Raw genomic sequence first — 21135 nt, 5'->3', positions numbered from 1 at the left:
TACAATAATAATAATACATTTTATTTAAACATTATTTAAAGGAAAATATTTTTTGTCCATGGTTTAATTTAGTAAATCTGTTTTTGCAGCGCTTCCCCAAAAAATTAAAGGACACAATTTTAAATTTACATTTTGATTACAACCGTTTTTGATAATATATTTGGATTAAATCATAAAAAGAAACATTTAATTTTCTGAATAAAATACATTTCATAGGACAATATTTTTCTTAAACATTTTAATAAATTATTAATGTTAAAAATAAGTTGTTAATCTAATTCATTATCAATTATCAAATTTAATTGATTAGAAATGTTTTATTGAAATTTTAATAAACAAAACAAACAAATGGTTTCAAGTTTGTTATAATAAAAGCATTTGTTCATCCAAAAAAAAATCCTGTTTTCATTAATTTAACTGTCATTTTAACTGATGATAATAATAATACCCATAATTTAACAATACAGTTTATTTATTTATTTAATAATTGATTAATACTGTAAACCGTGATATTTTCTGAGACGTTATCATACTGTGAAAATCCCATTCCATTACAACCCTACACGGGAGAGTCCCCCACCCCCGCTATTAAAAAAGTTACTCAGTAACTTTTACTCTGAGTACATTTTAAATGAGCTACTTTTTACTTTTAGTAAAAAGTAGATTTTTAGACCGGTACTTTTACTTGTACTTAAGTAAAATTTAATTGAAGTAGTAGTACTTTTACTTGAGTAGAATATTTTATTACTCTTTCCACCTCTGCAGATATGTCTAAATCGGTTCGCGAGTCAGTTTGAATGATCTGTTCAGTTTCCTCACGCACTGAATCGTCTCGGAGTCGTAACAGGAAGATTTAAGAACATCAAGAGCGTTGCATGAAGTGGCGGTCCACACAGTACAGTCTAGAAAGTAAATCTGCAAATGCATCATATTTTTTGCCAGCGATGAAGATCTTTATTAGTTGAACATCTTCGTATGTTACTTCGTAAGCTGTCTCTTGTGAATGAATTATTCCACACGACGATACATTCGATTTCATTTCATTCAGGTAATACATTTTACAACCAAACAGATTATTACGCCATATAGCATTACTACAAAGTATGACATTACCCTTTTTTTGGACATATACATTACTTTATACATTAAATAAGCTATCATCGTCCAGTTTATGAATGTGTGTACACACACAATGTGTGTATTGCGCAGTGGCGTGCGAACTCAACTTGAAAACGAATGCCTTTGCCTGCCTTATTAGACACAGTTAACCAGTTTAAAGATGCTTTCACAAATATAGCCTACATTTAAATACATTTTGGAGAACAGACAGAAGAAGATCCTTGCATTTGATCGTTGTTTGTGTTGGGCATGACATGACAGCGAGCACATGTGCAGAGTTTTAACACTTTCTAATCTGTGTCAATGGTTCCCATCCCTTTACATATGAATGCAAAACTCCATAGAGTCACTTTATTCCAACATTGTCTAATAACCCAAATGTAGTTGTATAAGTTATTATACTATTATACAAACCAAAGGACAGGCAATGGTTTTCGGGCTATAGATATAATATACAGATATACAGAAATAATGTTTGTCTCTTCTGTTTTTGTTGCAAAGATAGCTTATCTAATTATGATAATTTTAGTCATTAAAATGAAAAAATATCTAAATAATATCATGTTATATATTGTAACGTGATGCGGTGAAGGCAGATAGGAGGCTGGATCCAAACGCAGTTTACACGCTTTATTTAAATAAACTCAAACAGAGACTCAGAACTTGGAACAAGAATCTTTACACTGGGAAACCAACACTCACGTTAATCCTGAAACATATAACAACTCACAAAGACAGGGCAGAAACACAGGGCTTAAATAATCAGGGACAAACGAGCTAGACAGGATAACAAGGGGGCGTGGTTAACAAGAAACACCTGGGATAACTAATGGACAAGACAGGGAACCACTAAACATGACAAGACACAAACCCACATCGTGACATAACCCACCCCTTAAGGAGCGGCTTCCAGACGCTCCAAAGACGATCCAGGTGGGGGGTAAAGCGAAGGCGATCCTGGGGGAGGGATGGAGGGCCAGGCCCGTGCAGGGGAACGGGACCAGGACATAGCCACGACGGGCCTGGACCGCAGAGCGTGGGCAACCAGGGCGGAGCAGGACGAGATGGCGGCCAGGGCGGAGCAGGACGAGATGGCGGCCAGGGCGGAGCAGGACGTGATGGCGGCCAGGGCGGAGCAGGACGTGATGGCGGCCAGGGCGGAGCAGGACGTGATGGCGGCCATGGAGGTGAAGCCCCTGCAGACGACCATGGCGGCGCAGCCCTCATGGTCTCCTCACCGGACCCTTGGCCCCCCCGCTAAAAATACTTGGGGAAATCCACGGGTTCAAGAAAGCCCTCCCGGAGCTTGAAGGGCGCAGGCAGGGCGAGGCGCAGAGGCGGGGCCGGCAGGGCGAGGCATCTGGGAACGCCCTCCGGAGCCTGGCGAGCCAAACAAATCATCCTCCTCCTGCGACGGCGCTTTACTGGGCTTGAAACTTTCACTTGGCTGGATTCACTTGACTCACTTGACTTGGAACTTGACTCACTTGACTTGGAACTTGACTCACTTGACTTGGAACTTGACTCACTTGACTTGGAACTTGACTCACTTGACTTGGAACTTGACTCACTTGACTTGGAACTTGACTCACTTGACTTGGCACTTGACTCACTTGACTTGGCACTTGACTCACTTGACTTGGCACTTGACTCACTTGACTCGGCGGCACTTGACTCGGCGGCACTTGACTCACTTGACTCGGCGGCACTTGACTCACTTGACTCGGCGGCACTTGACTCACTTGACTCAGCGGCACTTGACTCACTCGCGCCGGCTGGCACGCGTTCAAACTCCGGTTCGGCTGGCGAAACCTCCGCCGCGGTTTCTGGATTAGCAAAATCAACAGGACCAGTGCGGAATACGGGCTCGAGGGGTCCGACACGAAGAGTGGGTTTGGCGGAGCAGACGTGCAGCGCGGGTTCGGCTGAGCAGACGTGAAGCGCGGGCTTTAGGAGCGCGGGTTCGGCTGAGCTGAAGTGAAGCGCGGTCTTTCGCCGCTTCTTCTCCTCCACGCCCACAGTAAATGATGAACCGCTCCTGAAGAGGGCCAGGTTGACATACCCCTCCAGGGTCCAGCTGGTACAGTCATCCGGCATTAACTGGGCAACGTCCTCGTCCAACCCGCTCCAAAACAAGTCCATGAGCTCGAGGTCGTCTAAAGCCCCCAGACGACTGCACGACATAAAGTCCCTCACGTACCTCTCGATGGACTGGCCTTCCTGAAATATCGAGGCAAGGAAACTTCTGAGGGCCTGGTTGCTGACAACTGCTGGATCCATGTCTTGGTGAGTTGTTCTGTAACGTGATGCGGTGAAGGCAGATAGGAGGCTGGATCCAAACGCAGTTTACACGCTTTATTTAAATAAACTCAAACAGAGACTCAGAACGTGGAACAAGAATCTTTACACTGGGAAATCAACACTCACGTTAATCCTGAAACATATAACAACTCACAAAGACAGGGCAGAAACACAGGGCTTAAATAATCAGGGACAAACGAGCTAGACAGGATAACAAGGGGGCGTGGTTAACAAGAAACACCTGGGATAACTAATGGACAAGACAGGGAACCACTAAACATGACAAGACACAAACCCACATCGTGACATATATATATATATATACATATATATATATAGGCCTATGTGATCCAAAGTAACTAGTAACTAACTACTTGAGTAGTTTTTTCATTAGATACTTTTTTACTCTTACTCAATTAACTTTTAAGATTATTACTTTTACTTTGAGTAAATATTTATATAAGTACTTGTACTTTTACTTGAGTACAGTTTTTGGATACTCTACCCACCTCTGCTTTGCAGTAACAGGGCTGAGACTGTGGAATGAGCTGCCGTTACCTATCAGGTCTGCCAAATCGCTGTCGATGTTTAAGAATTGTCTGAAAGCTCATTTAATATTGGTAGCGTATAACGGTTAAATGTTGTGTTTTTATATGTTGTCGTTTTATTGGCCAATGTGTGTGTACTTTTTTTCTTCTTTTTATGTAAAGCATTTTGGTTCAACTTCGGTTACACTGTAAAAAGTGAACAGTTGGATCAACCTAAAAAAATTACTTCAATTGGTAACACCTAAAAAAATTAAGTTTTCTCAACTTAAATTATCACGTTTTATCAACTTCATTTCACTAGGTCAATCACACTTAAATTATTTGAGTTCATTCAATCCTATTATTTACATTGGTCTGACTTAATTTCACTGCATTCCAACTTAAATGTATTAAGTTTTCCTACAGTTGGATCAACTTTAAAAAAATACTTCAATTGGTAACACCTAAAAAAAATAAGTTTTATCAACTTAAATTATTATATTTTCTCAACTTAATTTCACCAGGTCAATCACACAAGACTCAAATTGCTTCATAAATATTTATTAACATTAATTCATTTCATACGCCATCAGTATTTTTCATATTACAAACTTTGAGAAATCATTACAAACTGTTCATATTTGTTGTGCCAATGGAATTTAATTTACTGACACACTTAACATCCATTCCATTAACAGTCTTTTTGCAAAGCTGTCTTTGCACAGCATTATGCTCAAAACTGAGCCACTAATACATTTATAAAAATAAATATAAAAACATAGTGGTTATGCCCTATGCCCAAAAAACAATTAAAGGGATAGTTCACCCAAAAATGGCTCAAGTTGTTCCAAACCTGCATGAGTTTCTTTCTTCTGCTGAACACAAAAGATGATGTGTTGAAGAATGTTGGTAACCAGACAGTTGACGGCACCCATTGACTTCCATAGCAGAAAAAAAAAAATACTGGAAGTCAATGGGTACCGTCAACTGTCTGGTTACCAACATTCTTCAACACATCTTCTTTTGTGTTCAGCAGAAGAAAGAAACTCATGCAGGTTTGGAACAACTTGAACCATTTTTAGGTAAACTATCCCTTTAATATATTCTTAAATTAGAACCATAAGTGTATGATAAGTGCTTTAGAACACCTTACAGGTAATGCCCTAAATTTAAAGTGAACCAATCAACTACAGATTCGAACATACAACTACACATTCATACTAGACATATGAATGAACAAATGGATAGTCTACAAACATAAGAAAACAAATGAAACATCCAACTAAAACGGAGACATTCTTTCAAACACAGACTAGACATATGCACATTCAAACATTACAGCAAGTTCACTGTAGTCTACTGAAAAGACTTTGAACTTTTGGTGACATCAAGCTGCAAGAGAACTTTCTGGAATACCTCATGTAAAACGAAGTGGTTTTGGGTAAGCCAGATTGATGATGTATATCATCCCGAGAAGCAAGGCACAAGCTGCTGTGAACAAAGGTAGTTCATTCAAAACTTTAACACCCTCGATGACGACACCTATATCAGCCGGTGGTTCGTGATGTTCTCCCCCCTCCTTCCAAATAACATACACCGCCATGGTGAGGTGCTCCAGCTCACCCTCGCAATCATCTCGCTGGTTCTCCTAAAGTAGTGTGCATTAAAAAAAAAACATTTTGCGTTCAAAACTACAAAACACAAATTTAAACTTTCTGAAAAATAAAATCAAAATAGAATATGCGGAATTTCAACTCACAAAGTACTCCTTGATGAGGTCTTGAGGATTTCCCCCCAGGAAAACGATGAGGGCCTTCAGGACACTCTTTTTTGTGTGAATGTTTTCAGTCTGTGAAAAAGCAATTGTGAATATTTTTCTTATTTTTAAAATTCTGAGTAATCTGTAATAGAGAATCAGATTTCGCCGAGGATGGCAAAGGACAAGACAATATAAACATTCACAAAACTATAAAAGTTTGTATTAATGACTGGCCAAAGTACATCACAGAAGTATACAAAATCATTATTCAGATATACAAAAAAACACTGATGTCTACGTTACCGTTAAAAATAGAATATTGTTTTCTTTAGTATATCACTTTTTTAACTGAAACCGTAGTCCTCTGTGGTTCATATAATGCAAGTGAATGGCTACCGTCTCTTTTGAGAGTAAAAAAAAAATGTACACGTGGCTCCAGACAATACATCGAGGTCTTAGGAACTGAAACAATCAGTCTGTGCAAAAAACAAGAACATTAACATGCAACATTGCCATGAACGCACTCAGGGCTGTTTGCTGAGGCTGTTCACAGGTAATCACAAGAAATAATGTTGTAAATAATGTTCAGTTTTTTCCATAGAACGATCGTTTCGCTTCAGTGAACCTTAAACCTCAATGAATCGTCAGGACCCACAGGTATTAATTTTGTTTTGCCTGTATGTTTTTTTTTTTGTGACGCTTTTTGACTTGCATTATATATTAATCACCATGGACCACAGTTTCAGCTAAAAAAAAAAAACTTCTTTACTGTTCTACTGAAGAAAAAAGTCACCTACATCTTGGATGGCCTGAGGGTGAGTAAATTAACAGCATTTTTTTATTTTATGAGTGGACCATCACTTTTAAATTGTCCATTTTGATTGGGTGGTTATGACAATTTCAAAGCTATAAAACAAGTATTTAGGCTAACAATTAAATGTTACTGTTGAACATACTGTGACTAAAATAAGATTGTTTAGTTGATATTAATGTAAAACACACAAGACGTACCTGATCCAAAATTTGAAGAATTTCTGCATTACTTAAATTAATAGAATTACTTACCATGTAACGTTATAGCAATCGTCGTCCTCAGTTGTCAAACATGAAAAAAGCTTTCGGTCCTAAGGGGAGAAAAATGTTGTAGTATTTAACTTAAGTGGTAGAAAATGATTTGCTACAGGCCAAGTAATTAATTAGTTTTGAAAATACAACTATTTCTACAAAAAAACAAACATTTTTTTACTATGGAAACCCCTGATATTTTTTCCTGGATGAAACACCTCGAGCTAGGCGGATGAAACATAAATAAAAATGTATTCGTTTTTATATGTTTTATTCATAAATATTTCTAGTTTCGTTTTATTCTACCACAACTCGCACACAGAGTGAGTGCATTACCGCCCGCGCCCGGCCATCAAATTTAGTCCCGCGCCGCACTCGTTGGGAGTGCACGTCTCTAGATCAAGGGCCCGGCTCGAGGATAGTGACGGGAAATATCGGCCCGACTCGACAAGTTCGGGCTCGGGCAGAGAATCTAAGCTGAACATTATTCAGTAACGCTATTTCGCAAACGAACGTTCAAAAATTCGGTTAATTACGATTTCGTTAGTATTCATGTTCACAAACAACATTAATTAACTCATAAACAACTAATACACACGTCCAAAAGTTGCATATTCGAGTATATTAATTAAAACAAACTTCCAACCTACCTTATTCATCCGAGTGCGAGAGAAAAAGAAAATGGCGGTTGAGCAGAAGTTCCAGACAGGCTCGTGCGTCATGACGTCAGAAAAAAAACGTCTGACGCAGGTGGCCTTAAAGGGAAATTATACTTTGGGTGAAAGTGAGATATTTGAGTGTCAGTGAATTTCTATGCGTTCAAGTTGAATGAGTGTACAATAATCAATTACGATTAGGAAAGCAGAAATACGAAGTACATAGACTCAAATAGTTCTAGTAATCCAACTTACACCCATATTCACTTTTTACAGTGTAGTTCTAAGAGTGCTATATAAATAAACAAGACAAGACAATATTTCTCTTTTAAAGGGGAAAATATTCCCATGCATTAAAGAACAAGATCAAATTAAACTGTTAATTATTAAACTATATTAGACTCAAGGTCATATCCTTTTTCTTTAATAAGGAGCTCAAAGCAAAAGTGCTTTTAACAAAGTGTTTTGCCTCCTGAATAAGTTGTGATGAGCATCTCATTTTGTGGTACCTTGACCATTGTCTACTTCAGACACTTTGAAAACTTGAGAACATGCGGGAATGAAATCACAGAAGAATTCTGGTAAGTAATATATTACCCCACAGGGTTTGACGCTCACATTTATTCCAAGGAGCATTTGTGCTCCTGATTTGAACATTTTAGGGGAGCATAGAGAACTTTAAGGGTGCAATAAAAATGTATCAAATAATTAGTTTACCGTTTTTTATTAGACAATATTGAAACAGAAAATTTGTACAAAGAGGGATCATACATCATTTCGAAAAACTGTCAAGCCAAAGGCTTATTTCCATTGTGATCCTCTCAAGAAAGGATACGAGGATACTTTATGTAACAACTAAGGCTGACTCCCATTCAGCTGCCCACCAGAGGGAGCCCAGAGGGAGTATTGATCACAGACTGCTTCTGCATTAGTTATTTCCTGTTTGCCACATGCATAAATAGCCATGTTCCTGCCACAATACTTTGCAAAGTATTGCCGGCTTCTACTGCCTTACCGAGTGTTTTCCATTGCCTGCTGTTTTGTCTATTGTTATGATCATCATGCCTGCTTTATTGGATATCATTTGTTGATTACACTTCTGCTTTGTTTGCCTGGTTGGACTGTTATCAAGTTATTACGGATTACGGCCTGTTATCCCACGTGCCATGATGACATGTGCCAGAAGTCCGGCATCAAGCACTCAGAGAATGGACCATGGGCCTTGTCGGACATTAAAAGGGCAAGATGGAAAGATGCAGAGCTTAAGGACAAACACCAACAGAGATGGCTTATCTGTGATTTTGGTAAAACAAATTCTAGAGCATCGACAGAAGTGTGAGACTGACAAATTACAGCATTAGAATAAAGCAAAGAAAGCAAAGGTTTGAGCTCTGGCTGAACAATTGCAGAATGAAAAGGACAAAGAAAGACTTTTAAATGAGAATGCCAAGCTGCTGACTTTACTCTCCAAACAACTGGAATCAAAATCTTCAAGCAACTCTGTTGACAGTGAGGCAGGATTTTCCATCAACACGTGTGTTCATGCCTCAAGGAACTCAACAGTTAAACTTGTTCCTGTGATTGTCAAAAACAGAAGAAGTGAAGTTGAAATTGACAATGAGGAGGAGGAGGAGTATGAGGAGAATGGTGAACGAACTCGCACTGTGTCAAAAGTGGTAAAGAAATACATTCCATATAGGACATACCAACCAGCTACTCCAGAGCAAGGTGACAAATAGTCAAAATAATTGCCAGACGTGTAAAAGCAACCATGGAAAGCTTGGCAATTTCTTAAACGCTTACATAAAATATACAATTTTACATCCACTTCACAAAGTGATGATTGTTAATGTGAACTTAAGAGACTAACAGAAAGTGTTGAAAGAAATATTGGTGAGTCTCAAGCGAACATTGAGGCTGGATGGGAAGCTGTACAAACTTTCTTGTTCAATCTGAAACCTGCAGAGGTTAATAGGGCTAGAATTACCTCATGCATGCAGAAGACAGGAGAAAGTATTGCCGAGTTTGAAGAACACTTAGACTAACTTGGCTGGAACATTCTGGTCTAAATGAAAATTCACCAACTTTTTTCTTTTTTTTTCAGTTTGAACACTGAACTTGGGTTGGAGCTCTTAATTTTAAACTCTCAAAGTGCACCAGATTTTACTTAAAAATGTTCAAAATCGTCTTCCAGGGGTGCATAAGGGACAGAGGGACATATTACATATAGAGACGCTGTACAGATGCACACAGGTAATTCACACTCACAGTCTCTCTCTCTCTCTCTCTCTCTCTCTCTCTCTCTCTCTCTCTCTCTCTCTCTCTCTCTCTCTCTCTCTCTCTCTCTCGTTAATTCATTCAAATAAATGTAATCTTACTTTGCTACTATATTTACATTGGACACCATTGAGGCAATAGCAATAGACCCTTGGGTGCTGAACCTTTTCTTCATTAATGCAATACATATTTAATCTACGATAAAACGCCCCAAAAAACCTTTAATAAAAAAATAAAATAAAAATGATGTCCGATTACTACACTTACAACTGATCGAATAGAGTAAAAAAAATATAAGCGTGTTTGGCGTGCTGTCCAAGGGGATCGAGGTCTCCGAGCTCCGAGTTATTCCCAGTATCCCCAGTGGAGAGTGAGGAGTTCAGCCCAAACCCAGAGTTATTCCCAGTATCCCCAGCCGAGAGAGAGGAGTTCAGCCCAAACCCAGAGTTATTCCCAGTATCCCCAGCCGAGAGAGAGGAGTTCAGCCCAAACCCAGAGTTATTCCCAGTATCCCCAGCCGAGAGAGAGGAGTTCAGCCCAAACCCAGAGTTATTCCAGTATCCCCAGCAGAGAGAGAGGAGTTTATCCCAAACCCAGAGTTATTCCCAGTATCCCCAGTGGAGAGTGAGGAGTTCAGCCCAAACCCAGAGTTATTCCCAGTATCCCCAGCCGAGAGAGAGGAGTTCAGCCCAAACCCAGAGTTATTCCCAGTATCCCCAGTCGAGAGTGAGGAGTTCAGCCCAAACCCAGAGTTATTCCCAGTATCCCCAGCCGAGAGTGAAGAGTTCAGCCCAAACCCAGAGTTATTCCCAGTATCCCCAGCCGAGAGAGAGGAGTTCAGCCCAAACCCAGAGTTATTCCCAGTATCCCCAGCCGAGAGTGAGGAGTTCAGCCCAAACCCAGAGTTATTCCCAGTATCCCCAGCCGAGAGAGAGGAGTTCAGCCCAAACCCAGAGTTATTCCCAGTATTCCCAGCCGAAAAAGAGGAGTTCAGCCCAAACCCAGAGTTATTCCCAGTATCCCCAGCCGAGAGTGAGGAGTTCAGCCCAAACCCAGAGTTATTCCCAGTATCCCCAGTGGAGAGTGAGGAGTTCAGCCCAAACCCAGAGTTATTCCCAGTATACCCAGCCGAGAGTGAAGAGTTCAGCCCAAACCCAGAGTTATTCCCAGTATCCCCAGCCGAGAGAGAGGAGTTCAGCCCAAACCCAGAGTTATTCCCAGTATCCCCAGCCGAGAGTGAGGAGTTCAGCCCAAACCCAGAGTTATTCCCAGTATCCCCAGCCGAGAGTGAAGAGTTCAGCCCAAACCCAGAGTTATTCCCAGTATCCCCAGCCGAGAGAGAGGAGTTCAGCCGAAACCCAGAGTTATTCCCAGTATCCCCAGCCGAGAGTGAAGAGTTCAGCCGAAACCCAGAGTTATTCCCAGTATCCCCAGCCGAGAGAGAGGAGTTCAGCCCAAACCCAGAGTTATTCCCAGTATTCCCAGCCGAAAAAGAGGAGTTCAGCCCAAACCCAGAGTTATTCCCAGTATCCCCAGCCGAGAGTGAGGAGTTCAGCCCAAACCCAGAGTTATTCCCATATCCACAGCCGAGAGTGAGGAGTTCAGCCCAAACCCAGATTTATTCCCAATATCCCCAGCCGAAAGATAGGACTTCAGCCCAAACCCAGAGTTATTCCCAGTATCCCCAGCGGAGAGTGAGGAGTTCAGCCCAAACCCAGAGTTATTCCCAGTATCCCCAGCCGAGGAGTGAGGAGTTCAGCCCAAACCCAGAGTTATTCCCAATATCCCCAGCGGAGAGTGAGGAGTTCAGCCCAAACCCAGAGTTATTCCCATATCCACAGCCGAGAGTGAGGAGTTCAGCCCAAACCCAGATTTATTCCCGATATCCCCAGCCGAAAGAGAGGAGTTCAGCCCAAACCCAGAGTTATTCCCAGTATCCCCAGCGGAGAGTGAGGAGTTCAGCCCAAACCCAGAGTTATTCCCAGTATCCCCAGCGGAGAGTGAGGAGTTCAGCCCAAACCCAGAGTTATTCCCAGTATCCCCAGCCGAGAGAGAGGAGTTCAGCCCAAACCCAGAGTTACTCCCTGTATCCCCAGCCGAGAGAGAGGAGCTCAGCCCAAGCTCAGAGATATTCCCAGTGTCCCCAGGCGAGGAGTGAGGAGTTCAGCCCAAACCCAGAGTTATTCCCAGTGTCCCCAGCCGAGGAGTGAGGAGTTCAGCCCAAACCCAGAGTTATTCCAGTATCCCCAGCCTAGAGTAAGGAGTTCAGCCGAAACCCAGAGTTATTCCCGTATCCCCAGTGGAGAGTGAGGAGTTCAGCCCAAACCCAGAGTTATTCCCAGTATCCCCAGCGGAGAGTGAGGTGTTCAGCCCTAACCCAGAGTTATTCCCAGTATCCCAAGTGGAGAGTGAGGAGTTCAGCCCAAACCCAGAGTTATTCCCAGTATTCCCAGCCGAGAGAGAGGAGTTCAGCCCAAACCCAGAGTTATTCCCAGTATCCCCAGCGGAGAGTGAGGAGTTCAGCCCAAACCCAGAGTTATTCCCAGTATCCCCAGCCGAGAGAGAGGAGTTCAGCCCAAACCCAGAGTTACTCCCTGTATCCCCAGCCGAGAGAGAGGAGCTCAGCCCAAGCTCAGAGATATTCCCAGTGTCCCCAGGCGAGGAGTGAGGAGTTCAGCCCAAACCCAGAGTTATTCCCAGTGTCCCCAGCCGAGGAGTGAGGAGTTCAGCCCAAACCCAGAGTTATTCCAGTATCCCCAGCCTAGAGTAAGGAGTTCAGCCGAAACCCAGAGTTATTCCCGTATCCCCAGCGGAGAGTGAGGAGTTCAGCCCAAACCCAGAGTTATTCCCAGTATCCCCAGCGGAGAGTGAGGTGTTCAGCCCTAACCCAGAGTTATTCCCAGTATCCCAAGTGGAGAGTGAGGAGTTCAGCCCAAACCCAGAGTTATTCCCAGTGTTCCCAGCCGAGAGAGAGGAGTTCAGCCCAAACCCAGAGTTACTCCCAGTATCCCCAGCCGAGAGAGAGGAGCTCAGCCCAAGCTCAGAGTTATTCCCAGTATCCCCAGCTGAGAGAGAGGAGTTCAGCCCAAGCCCAGAGTTATTCCCAGTATCCCCAGCTGAGAGAGAGGAGTTCAGCCCAAGCCCAGAGTTATTCCCAGTATCCCCAGCCGAGAGTGAGGAGTTCAGCCCAAGCTCAGAGTTATTCCCAGTGTCCCCAGCCGAGGAGTGAGGAGTTCAGCCCAAACCCAGAGTTTTTCCCAGTATCCCCAGCGGAGAGTGAGGAGTTCAGCCCTAACCCAGAGTTATTCCCAGTATCCCAAGTGGAGAGTGAGGAGTTCAGCCCAAACCCAGAGTTATTCCAGTATCCCCAGCGGAGAGAGAGGAGTTTATCCCAAACCCAGAGTTATTCCCAGTATCCCCAGGCAAGAGTGAGGAGTTCAGCCCAAACCCAGAGTTATTCCCAGTATCCCCAGCCGAGAGTGAGGAGTTCAGCCCAAACCCAGAGTTATTCCCAGTATCCCCAGCCGAGAGTGAGGAGTTCACCCCAAGCTCAGAGTTATTCCCAGTGTCCCCAGCCGAGGAGTGAGGAGTCCAGCCCAAACCCAGAGTTATTCCCAGTGTCCCCAGCCGAGGAGTGAGGAGTTCAGCCCAAACCCAGAGTTATTCCAGTAACCCCAGCCTAGAGTAAGGAGTTCAGCCGAAACCCAGAGTTATTCCAGTATCCCCAGCCTGGAGTGAGGAGTTCAGCCCAAACCCAGAGTTATTCCCGTATCCCCAGCGGAGAGTGAGGAGTTCAGCCCAAACCCAGAGTTATTCCAGTATCCCCAGCAGAGAGAGAGGAGTTCAGCCCAAACCCAGAGTTATTCCAGTATCCCCAGCGGAGAGAGAGGAGTTTATCCCAAACCCAGAGTTATTCCCAGTATCCCCAGGCAAGAGTGAGGAGTTCAGCCCAAACCCAGAGTTATTCCCAGTATCCCCAGCCGAGAGTGAGGAGTTCAGCCCAAACCCAGAGTTATTCCCAGTATCCCCAGCCGAGAGTGAGGAGTTCAGCCCAAGCTCAGAGTTATTCCCAGTGTCCCCAGCCGAGGAGTGAGGAGTCCAGCCCAAACCCAGAGTTATTCCCAGTGTCCCCAGCCGAGGAGTGAGGAGTTCAGCCCAAACCCAGAGTTATTCCAGTATCCCCAGCCTAGAGTAAGGAGTTCAGCTGAAACCCAGAGTTATTCCAGTATCCCCAGCCTAGAGTGAGGAGTTTAGCCCAAACCCAGAGTTATTCCCGTATCCCCAGCCGAGAGTGAGGAGTTTAGCCCAAACCCAGAGTTATTCCCAGTGTCCCCAGCCAAGAGTGAGAAGTTCAGCCCAAACCCAGAGTTATTCCAGTATCCCCAGCAGAGAGAGAGGAGTTTATCCCAAACCCAGAGTTATTCCCAGTATCCCCAGCTGAGAGTGAGGAGTTCAGCCCAAACCCAGAGTTATTCCCAGTATCCCCAGCTGAGAGTGAGGAGTTCAGCCCAAACCCAGAGTTATTCCCAGTGTCCCCAGCTGAGAGTGAGGAGTTCAGCCCAAACCCAGAGTTATTCCAGTATCCCCAGCCGAGTGTGAGGAACGGGGGGATGCAGAAAACTGTCGAGGTCACTAGTTGAGCCAGCTCTTGGCTGTGTATCTCTCTTGAGACTCGAGCTGATTAGATAGACTGTTTGAACGTACTCCTACCGAACTCTGTTTATAATTTGTCGCTTGAATTCTGCAATCTCTTGAAATGCAGACATGTAAGACAATTAGCTGAATATACTAGTTTAATTAGTGACACTTAGCCTACATTTTAAAACCTTTATTTGAATATGGCAACATTTTTATTTTGAAATATTAATTTAAATTATGGCAAAATGATACCTTGTTCTACAATATTTATATCACTGACAGAGACTCCTCCCCCAACAGCCAATCACTGTGGTCATATTTAGTAAGCTTGTTGACATCATCCATAGCAATGCGGTGAACCCCGCCCTTTCTCTTAGCTTAAGACTTCTCTCTGTTCCTTGGAAAAAGTTGGTCTCAGCAGCTTTGTGAACAGGGTTTACGAGAAAACTCTTAACCCTCTGGGGCTGACAAACGCGTCAGGCGTTTTGCTGGATTTTTTTCACATAGCAGCAAAATAGACTTAAAATACTCCTTCATTTATGGTCCTACAGACTTAAGAAATGTTAAATAATAAACTGTATAATGTCTACTTTGTATGTGTCCACTTACAATCGAAACAAAACATTGTGCTTTTGTAAAATAAAGAAAATAAACAGGGTGTGCTTTCTGCCTCTCCTTCTCCGTGAACTGTTTTTCTGGAGCACGTCTCTAAACTTAAACAAAACAACAAATATTCTCTGTTTATATAATCTGTATGAAAAGAGAGATATTTCAGTCGTTCTCATGTCGTTCTCAATATTGAAACGCAAATGATCTGAGGCAATTCATGCAAACCTGTCAACGCACACATCAGGTCGATAAAACTCATCAAGTTTAATCAGATTCATGTACTTTACGTCGTCTTGCTTGGCTGTGAGGAAAAATAAAAGCAAAATAGTAGTATTTTTCCTGGAAAATTTGACCTGAGAAGTGCTGGTATCGGTTTCCTTTCGAGGAGCAACGGATCCAGCAGAGGATTGTGAATAGTAAGTTCTTTATTCTTAAGTGGTTGGTTCTAATCGCGATATATTGTCTGTAAACCGCAAAAGACTGTTTAAATATGAATCCCGTGCCTATGTGTGAATGAGTGGTACAGATGCGCGCTGTTGTTTACTACAGGCACTTACATTAGTAAACATGTTATTTTTACCTGAACATTAACACATCTACTAGTTTAGCTTTTCCCAAACTATATTGCTATACCGAGGAGTAAAAATCGACTGAAATATGTTGAAATAAAATGTCTTTGTATAAGCAACATATTGAACTGCAATATAACATTATGCCCTATATTAATATATCATAAAAACGAAATATGATTGTTTAGACAAGATTTTGTTGACTAGTTTTGGATAGATTAAAAAGTTTTACTGTAAAATAGACTACTGCCACATCAAATAAGCTTTTGTTCGCCAATTTATGCTCATATGTTAAATATATAGTATGGGATGTTTTGTCAAAAATAATATAGGTATATTGAATTATCAACTAAGAAATGTATATTCAAACTAATGAATCCTTAACTTTGAAATACGTATGATAAAATGTTTTATACAAAGAAAGATTACACTTGAAATTTTGTTAAAATAGTTGTTGTTGTGGATTTACGTGTGAAAACTTTTTAATAAAATAGGTAGATGTAAACAAAATCTTAATAGGTCAATATAAGCCTTCTCATTAAATTATGTATTATTGTGTTTTATTAGTGACAAATTTGGGAAGAGGATAAATATTCCAAAACTTTCTGAAAATACAGTATGATAATTAACTGCACAATTACTAGAAATGTTTACCTTGGATATTATACAATTTGCATGCATACAAAATTTGTCGAAAAAGACACATTTTTTTCTAGATGTTTTGAACTCTAACTTTGAACCAATTCTGTAGAATGGCCCATATAGCCTATTTGAACAGGATTTGTTTCCAGGTATGACTGTGTACTCAAAATGTGCTTTTGACTTTCATTTACATTTGGATTAAATTGTTAACTATATTCTAAAAACACAACAAGCAAAAGCAATATATAATCTTTTGTCCTCACATTCTTTAGTTCCCTCTCAGTAACATACCTGACTGAAAGGCTCATTATGCAGCTCATTATGCAGCTCATTATGCAGCTCATTATGCGGCTCATTATGCGGGTCATTGTCTTCTCAAGTGTGAATCACAGCATTATTCATGATCGTTCACGCCCCCACGCATATTGCCTTTCTAAACAAAAAGTGTTTTACAAAATTTAAATCAATGTATTGTTTTATGTGAATGAGTAAGCAGGATGATTTTCAGATTACTTTTAAGCAAAAACTCTTGGCAACAACATTCATTAGTCAAAAGTCTTGTGGACAGATATTTAGTATGTGTTTTGTGGCCTTATTTCAGAAACTTTACTGTTTTTTCAAAAACTATGCTTAAACATTATTATCTCAAAAATACAAACATGTACATACATGTTGCTCACATATTATGGTAGCCCTGTTTGTGCTAAATAGAGTGTAATGACACCTTTGCCATTAATATGTTTATGATCAACTGAAAAAAAAGCACAAATGTCAGGGCATGTCAAAACATCTCAAGGACCCCAAAAACACCTTAGACCCCAGAGGGTTAACTAAGAACTTTCACTGCCATTTAGGAGAACACTTAGTGGTAAGATGAAATGTTTTGTGAATACGGCCCCAGATCTATGCATTAAGACTTGCAGTGTAAAAGCAGGCCTAGTTTGATCTTGCAGTAATTCTGTGGATTGAAGCATGAGGAAAAAATGCAGATTGAAGGAGGCCCTTACCTATGTGCTCTCCACAAGAGTCACAGTATTCTGCATAAAGTGACTCAAAGCAGTTGCAGCAGTGAGGATGACCCTCACGCATGATGTACCGCTGACCACCTAGTGGAGCCTCACACTCATAACAGCAGAAATGCCTCATGTGCCAGTGCTGTCCCTCTGCTTCTGTGCACTCATCTGCGAAGATAATCTACAAAAGAGAGAGATTTATTAACATCATGCGTGTGTGCATTTATGTTCACAATTTATGTGAGGGATTTTATATTCTGAAGCAGGGCTTCTGGGTACTGACATGTCACAGGTCACCCACTGGAATGTTTAAGAATGCAAACAGAATAAAGGTTGATTTCAGACATTGGACAAATGCTTGGATTCTACATGGTCAGCTTACCTCATCACATGCTGAGCAACGTGGCTTAATTCGTTCAGCATGGTGGCGGCCACAGTAGATCTTGCCATCCAGGTGGAAGTAGATGAGATCTACCAATAGCTCGCAACACACGCTGCACACAAAACAGTGGGGGTGCCAACACAGGCCATGGCCAACCCGCGAGGCCAACACTGCAATATCGCCACCATTGATCTGGTCTCTGCACTGTGTGAGAGGGACATTTTGTCATTTGCTGCTTGTTGCACCTTAAGACAGGGACACACCTTTTCCATTTCTGAGCGCCGACCGACAGATTTTTTTTGGCCAATTTAACACATAGAATCGTTGGTGAGAGAGAGAACTCTGATTGGCTGTTCCGTTTAGCGAACAAGAAAAAGAGCAAAAGTGATGAAAGCGAGCAAAGAAGTCATGACGGCACAGAAAGAAGGCTGTTCTAATTTGACGTCATCTTACGTGAGCATTCCACTGCGCGAATATTTTCATAATAACATGAGCGGAGTGGAATAAAGAACGTGATCATCATTTGGATATTCAGAACGGTAAGCAAGCACTGCTTTGTTTATGGTTTGTATACATGCAGTCTTAGTTCGCTTTCCCTGTTAGAACGTCGAATATAGACTAATATATCTGCTAGAATAGACAGTTATCTCCTTTTCACGCAGGCATGGAACGCACATGCTAGTTGACAGTCGCCTGTAGTCGTTTCGGTGTGTTCAAGCACGGACTTTTTAAGGCGACAACAGTAACACAGACAACACAGTCGGCTTTCATCAGCGCTAGTTCTTTGCCGCTTGGTTTGGTGTGTCCCTACCTTTATTGTGCAGCCTATAATATGCAGTGTAACATGCAATCATTACTGAAATATATACTGAAACATTTTTACTACATCTGCATGGCTACTCATTTTTGTTAATCCAGTTCACTAGTCCAGAAAAGATGTTGATAGGTCGATGAGTTAATGTTTAATTTATGCAAATGACTGCCGGTCTGGCGGCTATGGAGAGATTACGTGCACATCTCTAAGATAATGAGGGTGAAAAACAAAAGCTTGCATATCTCCACTAAAAGACTATTACTGCCTGCATTGTTATGAATGGTTCAAAAAACATGTCCTGTTCCAATCGCTTATATTTTGTGCCAGTCTCTGGCTTGCTGTTATTTAGGACTCGCATGTACCTGTTCACATATAGCTCCAGCTATAGTGAGGGGTAGAGGTCGGACAGTGCCTCTGCCTAGATTGTCTCTTTTTCGCTGGTTACTGAAGATCTTCAATTCCCGCTTTTCTTCTTCATCCAGTGAGGTACAGTACCGAACCTGACATCAGAAAGTATCATCAGTAAGCAAGCATCATTATAGATCATCTGAATTCTTATTGGATGAGCCTCATGCAATGCCAGTATAAAATGCAGATGAACCTGTGACTGCACATTCAATTCTAATGCGCCAAATAGCAACCTTCCTTTTCAGTCATAAACAGCTATGATTAGGGTTGGGTATCGTTTGAATTTGAACGATTCCAATTCCGATTCCGATTCCTTGTTTTGATTCCGGTTCCTAACGATTCTCGATTCCGATTCTTTTAAGAGGCGGGGTCAAAAAAGTTAAGGATATTTTAAATGAGCTAGCTAACCAACAGTCTTTCTGAAGGAAATAGTCTGACCTTCTCCATCAATTTTAATTCTATGAACTTTTAACTTTTTATGAACTTTACTATGAATTTCTCACAGGGCTGTTTTCAACTACAATATAAATATCAAATCTATGAACTTGAATATAAATATTATAAATTATGAATATATTTTCACAGGGGTACACTTTCCTCAAGAGAGCTTTATTTTTGAAAACCTAATGAAAACACATTTACACATGAGTGTATGATGCTGCAGATACTTGAGCATGTTACCATGCTCCCACTGAAGGGCTAACCTAGGGCTGTCAAAATTGCTCAAAAATGACGTTCGAATATTCCCTCTAAAGAAACCACATATATTCGAACTATTTGAACATCTGGTTGCGCATTTTGTCAATGACGCGCATTACGTCAATAACAGGACAAATTAATACAAAGAGACATAACTACTTGTATAGGTAGTTTAAGTTTAAACATATTTGACAACGTATTAACTTACACAAAAAAAAGTAAATCAACTAATGGCCAAGACCGCAGACCTCACTCTCGCTCAACCGCAGGCTCTCTCTCTCTCTCGCCCTCAAGCTCTCTGCGCATAACGGTTTAAATGAACAACAATAAACAAATGTTGAGTGCTGGATCAAGAGTTTTGTGCAAGCAAATTAAGGTCACGACTCTTGTCCTAAATATAGCAGGCTTCATTCAGTGATTGAAACAAATATTATTAACATTAATTGGAGTTTTACAGTATATATAACCGACATTGATCGCTCCGAGCGAGCTGTGGTAAACTGCTGCTATAATCAGTGTTGCCAACTATTTTCAAAGGAAAGTAGCTAAGGTCTTCCCTAAAAGTCGCTAAATGTTGCTAGATGACGTCATACGTCAATTAGCATATTAATGACGTCATCGCGTCGTACTTTCGTTCTGTCAGCCTAGTGCATTTTCTCTTTAAATTAATGCTCTATTAGTCTATTTAATATAATATAGCCGAATGTCAAATAAAGCTGTTTTCATTTCCTTTTTTTTGTTGTTGTCAGACAATAGAACAAGTAGCTGTAATATATATGATTACATTTTGTAAAGGCCTATGTGGAACATTATCTGAATTGAGAGAGTTAGGGAACCGGATGAACTAATCTCTGTGATAGTGAGTGTTACAAGTAATAAGCACAAGAAAATAAATAAAATGAAAATGGTCAAACTAAATTCTTTAAATATAAAACAAAAGAAAAGCAGATAAGTGATAAGTCCGTGGAAAAACACTGCTCATTCGCGTCTGTCAGCGGCCGTGCGCTCCTCTCAGCCATTCACTGAACAGGGGAGACGCAGCTAGAGAGAGTGACGACAGGGAGAAAGCAAGACCTCGTGCTCGCAGGACAGGACTGGCAACATTTGGAGGTTACTGAGGTTTGTCCAAAAAGTCGCTAAAATTGTCGCTAGTCGCTTTTTTGAAAAAAATGTCGCTAAAGGGGTCTGAAAAGTCGCTAAAAATAGCGACAAAGGCGCTAAGTTGGCAACACTGGCTATAATGGCTATTTTTTCGGGGGCGTCGGGCCACGCCCCCTTGGCGGACTCTGACGTGTATGATGTAATGCTAGCTCATTGGCGCACACGTTGGAGGCGCCCGCACCATTGGATGTGCAGTTGCCGCAACACAGCCAATGAGTGAGCCAGACACTCACAGTGCTAGCTGTGCAGCTGGAAAATGCGTTTTGCCACTCGCAAAGCAGACAGCCGCGCTTCTGCTACCGCGGGCGTGTCCGGTCGGCGGACTGTGAATCGAAACTAGGAATCGAAATTTAAACTTTTGAACGATTCCGGGAAAATCGAAAAGCTAGTCCCGGTTCCAATCGATACTCGATACTCGATACCCAAGCCTAGCTATGATTAAGTTACACTAAACAAAATTATAAGCGCAACACTTTTGTTTTTGCCCCCATTTTGC

General features: G+C 41.6%; 1 protein-coding gene across 2 annotated transcripts in view; it reads right to left on the bottom strand.

Annotated features, from left to right (window-relative positions):
* Window positions 1-21135, bottom strand: part of prickle2a (prickle homolog 2a) — a 97677-nt gene that overhangs the window by 18138 nt on the left and 58404 nt on the right. For both annotated transcript variants that reach the window (XM_056236580.1, XM_056236581.1), the window contains exons 4-6: window positions 18734-18871; window positions 17558-17761; window positions 17170-17356 (exon numbers count right to left, since the gene is read on the bottom strand). In XM_056236580.1, coding sequence (XP_056092555.1) covers window positions 17170-17356; window positions 17558-17761; window positions 18734-18871 — 529 coding nt within the window. The remainder of the gene's footprint in view (window positions 1-17169; window positions 17357-17557; window positions 17762-18733; window positions 18872-21135) is intronic.

The sequence above is a fragment of the Rhinichthys klamathensis genome, unplaced genomic scaffold (assembly GCF_029890125.1).
Source record: "Rhinichthys klamathensis goyatoka isolate OS25496 unplaced genomic scaffold, OSU_Roscu_1.1 h1tg000453l_1, whole genome shotgun sequence".
NCBI lineage: Eukaryota > Metazoa > Chordata > Actinopteri > Cypriniformes > Leuciscidae > Rhinichthys > Rhinichthys klamathensis.
Note: the sequence above shows the minus strand (reverse complement) of the source record. Positions and strands in the feature narration are given on the sequence as shown.